We start from the raw sequence: 13,282 nt of genomic DNA on the forward strand, positions 1-13,282 counted from the left end.
GGGAAGTCGCACATTGGAAGCAAGAACAGCTCAGGCTCTGCGTGGTTCCAATCTTTCTCCCAGTGCTGACTGCGGAGAGACCTTTAAAAAGGTGCCTCGGCAGTACGTCTCCACCTTCTTTGGTAGCACTTGACCCTCGGCTATAGATTCCACCCCCCCCCCCCCTCCACTGTTCTAATATGGCCGAGGTCATGTCTTTGCATTCAGTCCTGAGGCAAAAACGGCTGCAGAGTCAGAGGAGGTCCAGCCGGAGGTGCCGGCAGGAGCCGCACAGCAGAGCCCTGTAGGCCCCAGTAAAGGGGTTTTATAAAAGTGGACCTGGAGTGATCTGTTGAATCCAGCAGGTGAAAATGTAACTGAGATACACATAAACTTATTGTTGGATTCAGATATCAGTTGCACAAGGACAGGACAAGGGTATGTGGCTTCTTTCTTTACCCAGGTGTTTGTAACCGCTAGCTCCTTCATCCCTGCAGGAGATGGCAATACATCCTCCAGAAATTCCACAAGTAGAAATGAAACGATAGCAAATTCATGGGACCAGAGTCAAGGGTACTACAGTAGGCAGTGTGGAGGGCTGCTTCCTCAGACTAGAATTCCTGCCTATGGGAGTTATTTCCCAGGGAATTCCAGCTTGCTTCTTGTCTTACTCAGCTGGGGCTGCTTAACCAATACCACGGACTGGGTGGCTTAAACACGGGCATTTGTTTCGCACAGTTCCGGAGTCTGGAAGTCTTGAGAACAGGGTGCCGGCATGGTTGGGTTCTAGTGAGAGCTCCCTTCAGGCTTGCACATGCCACCTTCTCAGGTATGTCTTCTCGTAAGCGCATTCATTCCAGCATGGAATGGGATGACCCTCCTCGTCACCTCAGCTAGCCTGCATTACCTGCTCAGGCCCCACCTCCGAATACAATCACATTGGGGATTAGGGTGTCATTATATGAATGGGAGGGTGTGTGTGGACATCAGCATGGAGTCCACACACTGCCCTCTGATATTTGGAATTCCACCACTGGGCGTGTAGCCATTTGATTGAACACCATCTTCTTCCTATAGCCCTGAAGTGCTTGGAAGGGAACATTCATTTCCCAGTGTCTTAATTTATTATCACTTTTGTCTAAAATAGGAGTGATGGGAGGTAGTCGTTCTGAAATGGAGGCCTTGAGAAGAGGAAAACACCACCTGCCTCGCATTTGCATCCAGGGTCACAGCTGCGTGTTGTTGGCTGGCTGTGCATTGTTACAGCTGTGGCAAAACTGAAATGAAGGAAGAGGTTTAGTGAAGAGCAGGCCTTCCATCTCCCAGAGAAGTTCCAGAAATAACCACTAAGTGGCAGCAAGTGACCAGTTGTTCCTGAAACCTTCCAGAATCTTAAGGGGAATCTTAATCTTTTGGCTCTGGATGAGGTGTGGTAGGTACAGTGTGAGCCCCCAGCTCCATTCCACCAACATATGTCTCCACAGAAAAGCATGGTCCTTCGTGGTATGTGCCCCTTTGGGTGCATTATAGATATTAAATTCTGTGCTTACTATGTACTTCAGACTCAGTGCTGTGAAGGAGAGGGTACTCACAGCAGGGACCCTGATCCTGCCAGACAGAACCCCTGTGGCCCAGGCTTGTCTGAGTAGAGGTGGCTGCAATGAAGGGCGTGATGGGGCAGGTGGTTTGGGCGAAGGCCAAGGGCAGGGAGCAGCCAGGTCCCATGGAGCAGGGTTGCCTGCTTTCTCTTGGGAGCACCTCCTTTGAGGAGTCTTAGAAGGGCAGGAGGTCATGGCCCCTTTCTCTGGGGCCACTCACTGAAAGGACATTCTTTGTCCAGGTCATGTAAGGTGTGTCAGACCTGGCAGGGTCCCCTCTACTGTGTGCCTCCTCACTTGTGGACATAAAGAATGTGGATTGCGATCACCACACAATGATCTATTTATTCCTGAAAGTTTACTCCCCTGACTTCATTTCCAGGTGAGTGAACTCTTTCTTCTGAGTAAAACACAACCTCTTGGCTTGGTTTACTGGGGCTGATACAGGGCAAGAAGCGCTTCTCATGGTTCAGGAAGTGGACGGATTAAGCATCAGAAGAGCAGAAGCCTCCTAGGCTTGGGTGGCCCTTTTCTGGCTGAGAGGAGACCAGGGATGGGGAGGAAAGAAGTGCTGAGGCCCCAGACTCGGGCACTGGGGTATGTAGTCCAGTGAACACACAATCAGAAAGGGGGAAAGACCCAAGAAAGGCTGAGCAGGTCAAAAATGAACTTCACCTTCCTTAGGAACGCTAAGGAATCCCAGGTGTCTCATGTTTCTGTGATCACAGATCTAATCTAACTCTGCCTTCCCCAGACAGGCCAGCGTTTCAGATCATGTGTGTTCCTACCCGCTTCAGAGGTGTGTGGACTGGTAAAGGTGCAAGATTGGTCCCTATGGCCCTTCACCAATAAGAAGGGAACTTGCTCTCTCTCATTTAATATGGAATCTTTGTAGGTAAAGCCTTTAAAGAAAGCCAGATGGGAGTAAAAGACAGAAAACCGTACTTGGACAATAATTAAATTTAAAAAAAAAAGAAAAGCCAGATGGGGATGAAAACTGTGCAGTGTGAAAAACAATATGGATGCATTGGTGCCACTAGAGGGAGCCATTGCAGAGCATGGTGGGAACGGGCTTCCAGGGACCCTCTGGCCTCCAGGTCCTCAGGGTGAGCCTTTTGGCCAGACCCATAGCAGGATATGGGATTTTCTCCTCAAAAGTGCTCTTCTAGTCTTTATTCCTTTTGGATGTTGTCACCTCAGAAGAAGAGTTCAGAGTGTCCACGGTTGCCTGTGACCCATGGTGTATTTTCCTGGACAGGTCACCTAGTTAGTCACTTGTGCAAAATTACCTTTTGAATCTTCAGAAGTAGATTCCTCTACTGTCTCCAAAAAAGAGCTCCTGGTCACTCTCAAATGCCTTTACATTTACAGAGCCTTGGACAAAGGGGGATGCTAGTTCTACCCCCAAGGCAGGCTGTTGGGGAGAGACCTGAATTTGTCCTGAATCTGGGTGGGGGATGGGAGGAGAGTAGCTAAACCTGCTCTCAGTGCCCACTGGAGTACATGCTTTTCGTCATGCATCTTGGCCCCTGACACTGGCTCAGGGGTGGGCACCAGCTCCACCCTCACCACCACAGGGGTCTGGGTGTGGGTGATTTGGGTGCACCGTCTCCCAGGCCTGAAAACGACACTTCACTAAAGGACCATGCTCCTGCAGCTGTGGTTCCAGGGTCTTGGCTTTGCCCAGGTCTCTCTAAGTTTTCGTTTTACTTTGGAAATAATTCCAGTCACAAGCAGCATTAGGAGAAAAACAGCCTCTTCAATGCTTTTCTCTATTAAACGTTCTGTATTGGACCTGCAAGATGGTCAAATGCCACCACTTCCATCTCCCTTGTCTGACTCTGCCCACCTGCGTTTGTGCCACCTCCTCCCCCCTAGACCAGAAGCCTCTTACGTGTAGGAACAGTGTCCCATCACCACTGCAGCAGAGATGACAACCACCATCCTGACATTTATCGAGTGTTTGATGTGTGTCAAGCTGTCTTAGAAATTTTGTGTTCATCTCCTTTAATTCTCTCATCAGTCCTGGGGTAGGTTCCATTATTTTCCATTAACTCATGAGAAGACCCAGACAAGCTCAAAGTAGTGCCAGCAGCAGGCAGCACTCATTAGGAACTGTTTAATGAATCTGAGATGCCCCGTGGTTTGTTTCTAAGAATCTTTTTCAGCTATAATAGCTGGTTAGTTGAATGATGAACTTAAATGATAATACAGTGAGAGTCTGCTAATAGTATATTTTTAAAGATCTTATTTATTTATTTTAGAGAGAGGGGAAGGGAGGGAGAAATGGAGAGAAACATCAGTGTGTGGTTGCCTCTTGCACACCCCCTCCTGGGGACCTGGCCAGCAACCCAGGCCTGTGCCCCAGCTGGGAATCAAACTAGTGGCCCTTGACCCTTTGGTTCACAGGCCGGCACTCAATGCACTAAGCCATCCCAGCCAGGGCTGCTAATAGTGTTTTAAAAAAATCTAAAAATCCAGCAGCTGGTCCTGTCTGGTATCTCCCACCTGAGCTGCGGAAGGAACTGAAGTGCCCTTTTCTTAAGTGTTGTCCTGGGCAGCTGATGGCGTCCCTCCCATTGTGACGGTCCCCCTCCAGCTCCCTGAGGAGAAGGCAGTGGGCTGCTGGGTCCCTGGCAGGGGCCGTGCTGAGTTCCCCCGCCTGGCGATCCGGTTCTTTCCTTCATTACATGAAACTGACCATCCCCTGTATGTCCTGCCAGAGCTCAGGGAGCTCTGAAGTCACACTGAAGTGTGGGCCACAGTCTGCGCTTCACCAAGAAGTCTCAGTTGTCCATGAACAGGAGCAAACTTACCGGCACGAATTAGCTAGCTATTACTTCTACGTTCACATAATGCAGCTGTTGAGTCCACTATGGGACATGATTGAAATGTTGGTACCTTTTATACCCAAAAGGTCTAACTTTCCTGAGAACTACCTAAAACATGTGATTATAATTACTACCGTGAGTAGAGACAGGATACAATATTTCTGGTGAAGGCCTGTCAGCTCAGCAAGCCCGAAGGTGGCGAACACCAACACTGGGTGCTAAAGTAATAAGAAACTCTGCACTTTACATGAAACCACCAAGCTAAATATTTTGGAGGCAAAAAAAAAAATGAGTAAGTGGGTTCCTGAGATTGTTCTTGCAGTCAATTCATAATCTTGGGATTGTTTTCACTAACTTTTATCTCTATGTTTAAAAGGAAACGTGTAATGTTAGCATATTTCCCTCTGGACCAATAGTATGTTTTAAAAATTGAGAACACAGAAAAAAATCCTAGTGATAAAGACATTTTATTTCTGCTTTACTTTGGCTAGAATTCAAACAGGAAAAAGAAGGTAGAAAGAAGAGCCCCCCTGGTAAATGAAGGGGTGAACTCTGTGCCCAGGTTTGCTTTCTGCCAACCAAACCCTGGACGAGCCCGAGAGGAGAGAAGAGAGCCAGCAGGTAACATTGGAAGGCACCACACTCGCACTGAGAACTCATCATGAGCCGCCCCAGAATTTTCAGAGGACAGCATTCAGAATACCCGTTTGTGGCTGGTTACATGTTCTTTACAATGCCCTCAAAGCCCAAACCATCCGACTTGGTAACTGCTCTGTTTTGTTCTTTGATTAGGAAGTAGCTACAGTGACCAGGTACAAAAAATAATAAGCATGCAGCCCTTTATTTAGTTTCTCAAAGTCTCTGCTTATAGTTCTGTATATTACATGACTGTGTTATACAAATACAGTTATTTACAAAAACATTCTAGCTGTGCAAACTTGTTGCTCTTGAAAAAGGTCTGGATAGTTCCATTGCTGCCCATCCCAATATATATTTTTAAAGCATGCATAAAAACTAACTTTGGTGTGGGAAAACTACTCTGTGCTGTCACATACAGTATTTTTATGTCTATTTATATATTTACAAAAGTTTGTCAGTTGACAGAACAGTACAGAAGCATACACTTTAGAGTCCACAACGTTAGGTGGTGTGAGTTGCCAGGTCTGAGAAAATAAAGGAAGGGGGTTACATACTGCAAAGAAAATAGCTGGAGAATCTCAATATGTTTTTAAAAAAAAAGGAAAAATAGAATGCAATACAAAGAAAACTAGCTTGTTTGGGCTGGCAAATTATTGTGCATAATTTTTGTGGCAGTGCAATTGGTTGGATAAATTGCTTTCTACACGTGCCCCTGGGTTGGCCGGCGCAGAAGTTCATTGGCTTATTGTCTAGCTTACTACTTTCAAATGTACAATGCTATAGTATCAAAATGTTTTGGCAAAAAAGATCTTGAAAGGAACCATGAAGTTTTGACAAAAATAGAAATCTGTAATAAAGCTAAATAACACTAAAATAAAAGGAAATATTATAGTATCTGTTTTACATTTGTATAGTCACACTGTGTATTTCTCTGTTCACTTCTAGTCTCCATAAGGAAAAATATTTTTATATAAAACATATTAAAATTTTGGAATCATACATGTTTTACATGCCGAATACACTTTTTCCTGTCTCACACGCACCCTTCGCTCTCGCCACACTTGCTTTCTGTAACACATGCTCACTTCATTTAACAGGTACTGGATATAGACGGTGAACACTGGAATTACAACAGCAACAAAGTAAAAAACAAAACAAGCTTTACTGAAATCTGTCAATCCAAGATTTAGCACATACTTAGCCTGAAGCCTCAAATAGTACAGCAATATGTTACATTCTCTGGTGGAAACAGTTGAGGACTATTAGATTTTTTTTTGAATCTTTAAATGCAACTCCAACTTGTGCCTAATAGGATTTGGCTTTTAAGAGGTTTCCTTTGCTGTGGCTGGGGTGGCTTTGCTTGAACTTCCATTCTGTGCCTTGTAGCTGGTGAGGCTGGGAGTGTGGATGGTCCTGATACTCTTGGCACCTTGATTCAGTGAAGTGGGGGAGGCGGGGGAGGGGGGGGAGGAGGAGCAGGAGGAAGGGGCTGCTCGGCCATTTGGAGTCTGCAGTGAGAATGAAAGATGGTGACCTTTACCTGCGTGAGTGGGGCTCTGAAACTTTAAGGAGCCATTAGAGACAGAGGGGATGAGGGAGGCAGAGGGAGCAGATCGTCCTGTTTGGGGGCTGAGAGGGTTAGAAGTAACCGATGGTTTAGAAGCAGCTGGATTAGGGGAGTTAGAGCTGTCGCCACTAGCAGAGGGCAGAGAACTGCTTTTCCCAGAGCTGGGAGAAAGGGCTGGAATCTTAGAAGCAGGTAAGGAGGGGAAAGTAGGCTTACAGTCCCCACCAGCTTTCTTAGCACTTCCATTAGCCTGCAAATAAAGATGGTGGGAGACAGTTTGTCAGAAAGCTGGTAACATGATCATTCCACAGGGTCTGGCAACACAGCCCTTCTGAGAATAATTAAATAAAAGACACCAAAACAAACCACATCAGTGCAAGACCTGAGCTAAGTCTTTTTGCTGTACTGGACCTGGTAGATACCCCCAAAGTACAGAGCAAAGTATGTGCAGAACAGGAGAAGAGGAAGACCAGTTCCCAGTGCCAGGTCAGCCATGCGCCTGGGTTATTATTGGGGTGGGGGTGGGGCGTGGTGACAGAAAGTTAATGTGCCTCTGATGCAATGCAGTTGACATATATGTTAGTACAGGTGACGTTCAGGGCAGTTCAACAACAGGTCTGTCTGGCTGAGTTTCTCAAGGTGTTCTGATGAACCACTACATTCACCAAAGAAAAGCCAACTGGTGTGGCAGCTTGTTTTAATGGCTAAACTTTGGAGTCACGCAGCAAAAGATGTTTTATTGCAAGCATGCAAAAGCGTGGTGAAAAGTTCAACAAAGATTTTTAGACTTTCTTCATGCCCCCAGATCCTGGAAGTCTACATAAACCATAGCTTACAGAGAAAACACAATATTTGGTATGAACTAAGTCAGTGACTTGCTTCTTAACTGTAAGAGTGTCCATCCAAAACTGGGTTTAAGGTAAAACTACCTGACGATATTGGCGGGGATCCTGCAGTTTGGTCTGCTTGCTGGGTTTGTCCAGGCTTCCGGGTCTACTCTTGGAGCTCATGGGGACTGGCATCCTGCTTGTCTGTGGGGTTGCACTGGAGGCCTGTGGGGAAGAACAGCAAAGGGGAAAGCGAAGAAGCACGTGAGTGGATTGTTGGTGAGGCTGCCCCACTGTGTGCAGAGAAGCTCGACATGAGAAGCCACAGCCCTCCATGCAGGACGGATCTAGGACACGGACATCAGAAGACACCACTGGGGTTAATTCCAAGAATCAAACAGAATAAACTGCTCCACTGCCGATCAAACAGATTTTAATGTGAGTGTCAGAGCAATCATTTCAACGGCAAATGGATGACCCAGCATCCTTGCATCTACCCAACACCAATCAGCAACAGAGGTAAACAGGATCAATTAGCTGTTAGACACCTAGTTATTGTTGTTTTGAAGGTGAGGGAGACAGTGTGAGAGAAAGGTATCCAGGCGAACAGACAAAAAAAAACGAGCCACCTGAAAGGAAGCAAGTAAATCACAAGACATCTTTTGCTAATGGTGATTATGGCAGATTTAAGAAAGCAGCTGGATCTTTTCATTTTCCACCAGACCAAGGTACCTTACGTGCAGCTGAAGGTATTGATGTGGGGAGCTCTAGGGCAGTGGGAGCTTCTTCCAGAACTAGCAAGGGTCGGGGAGAGGCCTCCCGGGCTATGTGGGATGAGCTTGCAACAGAATCTCTGTTGGAAGAACATGAGGTATCAACTAGGGCTTTTGGACTCATTTCACTGATCGTATTTTCAAGCTGTTTGATGGTCTGCTCCAGGCTGTCTAATGTTCTGTAGGTATTTTTTCTAATCTCATCAGTTCTTGAAATGGGAGATGTGCTGTCTAGGATGGGCTGCTCTTGTCTCTTGAGCCTATTCTGGGGAGAATCTTCAGGTTGAGAAGACCTAGTAATTTCGAATCGCTTGGCTTCTTTGTGTTGTTTCAAAGTGCCGTCCTCTTCCTCCTCTTCGTAGACGACCACCTGCAAAGTCTTCTTCCCTGTTTTGGTTCCTGTGCGAATGGCTTGAGTGAGGGCGGCAAGCTGCTTTTTAGGGAATTTGAACTTAAACTTTTTCTTGGGGCTTTCAAATTGGTCATATGTCACGTCACACTTGCTGTCTGAACTTGGAGAATCTGCTTGGCTGCACGTGGTCAGCTCAGTCTCATTCATTTCCTGTCCTCCTGATACTTTGGTGCCTTCTAAGAGGAGGTGTGTCTGCAGTCGACTCTCGGCCTTCAGTCCTGATCCGGGGCTGCCTGACACAACCTTATGAGACTTTTGGGAGGTGTTATTCTGGACCAAAGCATCTCCATTTTCTTCCTCTTCCTCCTCCTCTATCTTTTCCTCTGTCATCATTTTCTCTAATTCCTCATCGCATTCCTCAAATATGGTTGAAAGTCTCTTATATGCAGACCGGATATCCATGGGTTCATCAAAAATGATGATGACTGGTTTCTTGTCTAGGCAGACAACTGGCGCTTCAGTTTCAGTCCCTCCTTGTTGGGAAGTCATCTCTTTTTTGGCATCAATATTCACTGTCTGCACATCTTCTCCCTTTTTGCTCACTATATCTCGGACCTCCCCACTGGAAAGAACCTGGACCGCAGTTCTGGTAATCATGAAGGCAATGTTGTCTGTGGGTGCACTTTCTTCACTGGGAGAACTTAGGGTTGATTCTCTGTCCTCATTAGGCTTCACATTAGCATGCCAAACTCCCTTGTGTCTCAGCACAACCTGGCCACACTCTGTCACAGGAACCTCTTGATCTTGAGTTTTGATATCACAAGTACTCACTTCAGTTGATCTAGTGGGAGAGAGCTGGTGACACTTCTCTGTGTTTTCTTGCTCTTGCTGACTCATCTCTTTTGTCTTCACATAATTCGTCTTCTGACTCTCAGTGTCAGAGGCAGGGTCCTGCAGTCCTGAGATTTTAGGCCCTTTGCTTATTTCATCTTCTAGTGAACTAACACCAGGAACACTGGAATTGCTCGTAGACACATTTTTCTGGGAATAGTTTCTGCTGTCTCTAAGTAAACTCTTATTGGGTATGGGATTTTCCTTCATTAAGATGTCAGTTTTATAGTCTGATGTTCTTGAGGCATCAGAAATACTATTCTCCATTCCTCTTTCCCACAGAGCATGGTCACCAGGTGTAAGAGCCCCCGCGATAACCTGAGAGGGAGGGTGGAGGGAGGAAACCACACACATAAATCAGAAATGGATCTGCAAAGGAAGGTCATTAATCTGCATGGGATCAGCTGCAACACAGATCTGGGGAACTCACCTTTCGGGATTCCACTTGGGGGCCATTTGCATATTCAACCTCAGATTTCTGTGTGTCTTCATGGAAAAATTCCAAGTTCTGGTAGAATAGTGTAGGACATGTTACTCCACAAAACCACACCCCCCCAAAGTGGACTAAAACTAAATGGTTCCTTCAATTACACTTCCAAAACATGCGGGCCAAGCACATTTGTTACACACCAGTCCAAAGCCTATGGCTCTGTTTACCTTGGGCTGTTTTGTTCGCCAACTTCCAAAAATGCCCTGTGTTTGCATAAGATGAAAATCTCAATTAGCAGAATATTTCAAGAATTTCAAATTTGGTGGGGGAGCAGTTAAATGAACACAGGGAGTGATTTTGCACGAACATGTCCTCTTTTCACATCTGAGAGTAAGCTTAGCAGAAGTTAAAACCAGGATGGCATGGCACCGCAGAAAGCACCAAACACCAGCAGGCAGAAGACTCTGATTCTAATCCAGGTCTGCCACGTAATGGTGCTACTTTAGGCACGTCACTCCACTTCTCTGGGCCTCAGTTTTCTTGCTTATAAACTGAGACACTAGACTGGGAGATTTTTTTCATGTTCCTACCAGCTAGTTATTGCAGTCCTATCAGTTTTGTTTATGAAAAGTGTCCCACAAGGACATCTGTATCGGTTGGGCATGGTACATTGAGATGAAAAAAAAAAACACATTCTTTTTCAAATAACAGATTGAAGGTAGTCGCAGTTTGTACTTGCACTTGCCAAGGAAACTGTCAAAATAGCCTTCAAACTAATCATACCAAGAAGAGCAAATCCAAATTCAGTGTCATAATGCTGCTAAAATACCACCTAAACATTTAGAAAACAGATATTTGATGCTAATGTGGTGACTGAAACATCAGATTTTATTCTCTATGTTCTCTGGTTCAGAGCAAAGATACACGTCTGAGGCTTGTACCAAGTCCAGAACAGCAGAGCCCAGCCGGGAGGACCAGCAGTGGAGTGTGTGCTCCTGGGGAAGCATGCCCTTCCCCCGGGGCTGTGTCAGTGCTGGGGGCTGTGCCTCTAACACTAACCATGCCCTGTCATTTCCAGGGCACTACTGTCCTTTCCTCTTGCTGCAGAAGCCCAAGAGAAGAGGTGGTTTTAGCAGGATGGGATATAATCCCAAGAAGGCGGTTGGGTTCACAGCAATGACCAAAACAAAGCACAATAACGCAGGCCCTGCCAGAGTCAACCCAGAGCAATCCTACCACCCTGGTTAAAAATGGAAAGAATTGTCACACACAGTTAAGGAATAACACACAAACAACAAAGTCACCATTAATCACAGGAAAGCTTGCACAAGACAGGAGGTGCGTTAGCTAGCCGGCACCGCCAGTTTAACGTCCCCTCACCTCCATGAGGCCCCCAAATGAGTGCAGTGAGTCAGCTGCTGCAGTCGAACAACACAGCATCTTCTGTGGGATTTTAAATTTGGATGATCAAACAACTAATACACAAAGTAAAAAGTTTTAAGAAGAAAAATAAGTGAGGTTTGGGCCTAAAGTTTCTATTCCAACTATGGAGTCGGCATGTTAGGGCCCGAGTGGGAATTTGCCCTCAAGTCAGGGAAGGAGCTAGCATGTAGTCCAGCGGTGAAGCCGGCACAGCAGACATCCTGCTGGCCCCGTGTGCCTGGGGGACGAGGTGGCCTGGCATCTGCTCTGACTGGTCAGGGCCCACGTCATACCCATCCTTAAATATCTGCAATGTCGCCATGTGAGACATGTATTTTAAAACAGATGTAGTAGCAGGAATCGCACTCCCATGGAAAGTCACTAAGATAAAAATGTGAGGTGTGGGTTTCCCATGACCTACCGCTGTAATCACTGGGCTAGAAAAAAGAATGGATGTATCAAAGAAAGTGCATTAACTTTATTCAGAATAACTTGGTCACAACTGTCACGTAATCTCCCAACGATGTCTTAGTCAGTCAAGACTGCATGAAAGGTAATTAAGCTTCATTCGTATCTATTTATGGGCCCTGAGATTTGGATCATTCAGACAACTGGTGAAGCAGGCTAAATATGCATACAGGCAATAAACCAAAATCAGAGACACAATTATAGGGAAAGTGCATAAAAGTCAAGTACTAGGCTAATGCTTCATGAGGATAGGAGAAACATTTTAAGAAAACATTTGAGTTACAGAAAAGTAGATGAATAGCTCAGGAAGAGGTTAAATAACGACAGCAGTTTGTGAAAAAGTCTGGTACTCATGTTGTATATAACACCTCTAACAAGTCTGATACTGATATTAGGAAGGAGATCAACCTACTGAGTATAATTATCCAGAATAAGCACCTGTGATTAAACTCAGTTTTGGGCACTCAGTACGCACCTGCTTATTATTATCTGAGGGACCTTTGATAAGTTAGAGAGTGATTTCTAATCACTGGGAAAAAATTTCATGCAACTTTCTAGCCAATTAGCAAAATTCTACAGTGATTGTCTCCAGAGGGACCTTCGAGAAGCTCCCAGATCCCGGTGTTTTAGACAACAGTCAGGCTGGCCCGAATATGCCACGTCATGAAAACCGGCTGAGGCCTTCTGTGACCTGCTTTTAATGAGGCCACGGAAGGAAACTCTGGGGACTGAAAAGCAATGTATTTCCAATGTGATCTCATGGATTCTATTAGTAGGAGGTTTTCTCTGTCAGAAAGATTTATTAACAATAATCTCATAATCTCCCATGGTGCACCGAGAGCTCTCTCATCCCCTGGTTAACGGCTTCATGTGTCAGTCATGTGGCAGATGCCTTTCACGCAGGCCTCTGTGGTGGCCGTGAGCAAAGGAGGCGCAGGCCAGCCTCGTTCGCACAGACTCCCGCTGGGAGCCGGGAGCCCCAGGACTGCATCCTCGGGAGGGCTGTGTTAGGATGACTGCAGATTGTGTTCGGCTCCCTCACTGAACTGACTTACACATGGACTGAGGTACCCATTTGGAGTAGCAGTTGGGCAAGCAGGTATGTTTGACTTTATTTAAGGGAAGCTAGAACCTCTGAATTCTGAAATAAATATAAGTTCTGGTGAAAAAAGTCAGAGCTTGAGATGGTCATGATAAGCTTTCTCTCCTGAAATTTAGAGAGAGGCTTCATTCAAATCAGATGGCCCTATATCCCAAAACCATGAAAGCTCTAGGTCTAACTTAATGTTGAAGTTTAGACATTCAGGCTCATGTCCTTTGCCTAAAATACTTAGGTAATGACAATGAACTTCATTCTGGAGCCTGAAAATCTGTTTTGAGGCCACTTGAAGGCCACAAAGTATTAGCACTAAAACTATACTGAACATATTCTCTTGGAAGGTACACTTTGAGATTTGTAATACTTAAGGAAATTCTCTTTGGCATTTTTAAACAGGTGTGCAAAT

The 13,282-nt window shown here is 45.6% G+C and overlaps 1 protein-coding gene across 19 annotated transcripts in view; it reads right to left on the reverse strand.

The window, feature by feature from the left end:
- Nucleotides 1-5,225: 5,225 nt before the first annotated feature.
- The window catches only part of KIAA1217 (KIAA1217 ortholog), a 299,231-nt gene continuing 291,174 nt past the window's right edge, over nt 5,226-13,282 (reverse strand). For 7 of the 19 annotated variants that reach the window (XM_037037183.1, XM_037037179.1, XM_037037178.1 and 4 more), the window contains 6 exons: nt 11,268-11,330; nt 10,115-10,150; nt 9,888-9,965; nt 8,174-9,775; nt 7,544-7,666; nt 5,226-6,864 (listed from right to left, as the gene is read on the reverse strand). In XM_037037183.1, the coding sequence (XP_036893078.1) occupies nt 6,370-6,864; nt 7,544-7,666; nt 8,174-9,775; nt 9,888-9,965; nt 10,115-10,150; nt 11,268-11,330 (2,397 nt within the window). In that variant the 3' untranslated portion in view covers nt 5,226-6,369. Of the gene's footprint in view, nt 7,667-8,173; nt 9,776-9,887; nt 9,966-10,114; nt 10,151-11,267; nt 11,331-13,282 lie in introns of all 19 variants that reach the window. The other 12 variants (XM_037037185.1, XM_037037184.1, XM_037037186.1 and 9 more) reach the window with 6 other exon arrangements.

The sequence above is a fragment of the Sturnira hondurensis genome, unplaced genomic scaffold (assembly GCF_014824575.4).
Source record: "Sturnira hondurensis isolate 20B ecotype Veracruz unplaced genomic scaffold, ASM1482457v3 Scaffold0022910, whole genome shotgun sequence".
Taxonomy (NCBI): domain Eukaryota; kingdom Metazoa; phylum Chordata; class Mammalia; order Chiroptera; family Phyllostomidae; genus Sturnira; species Sturnira hondurensis.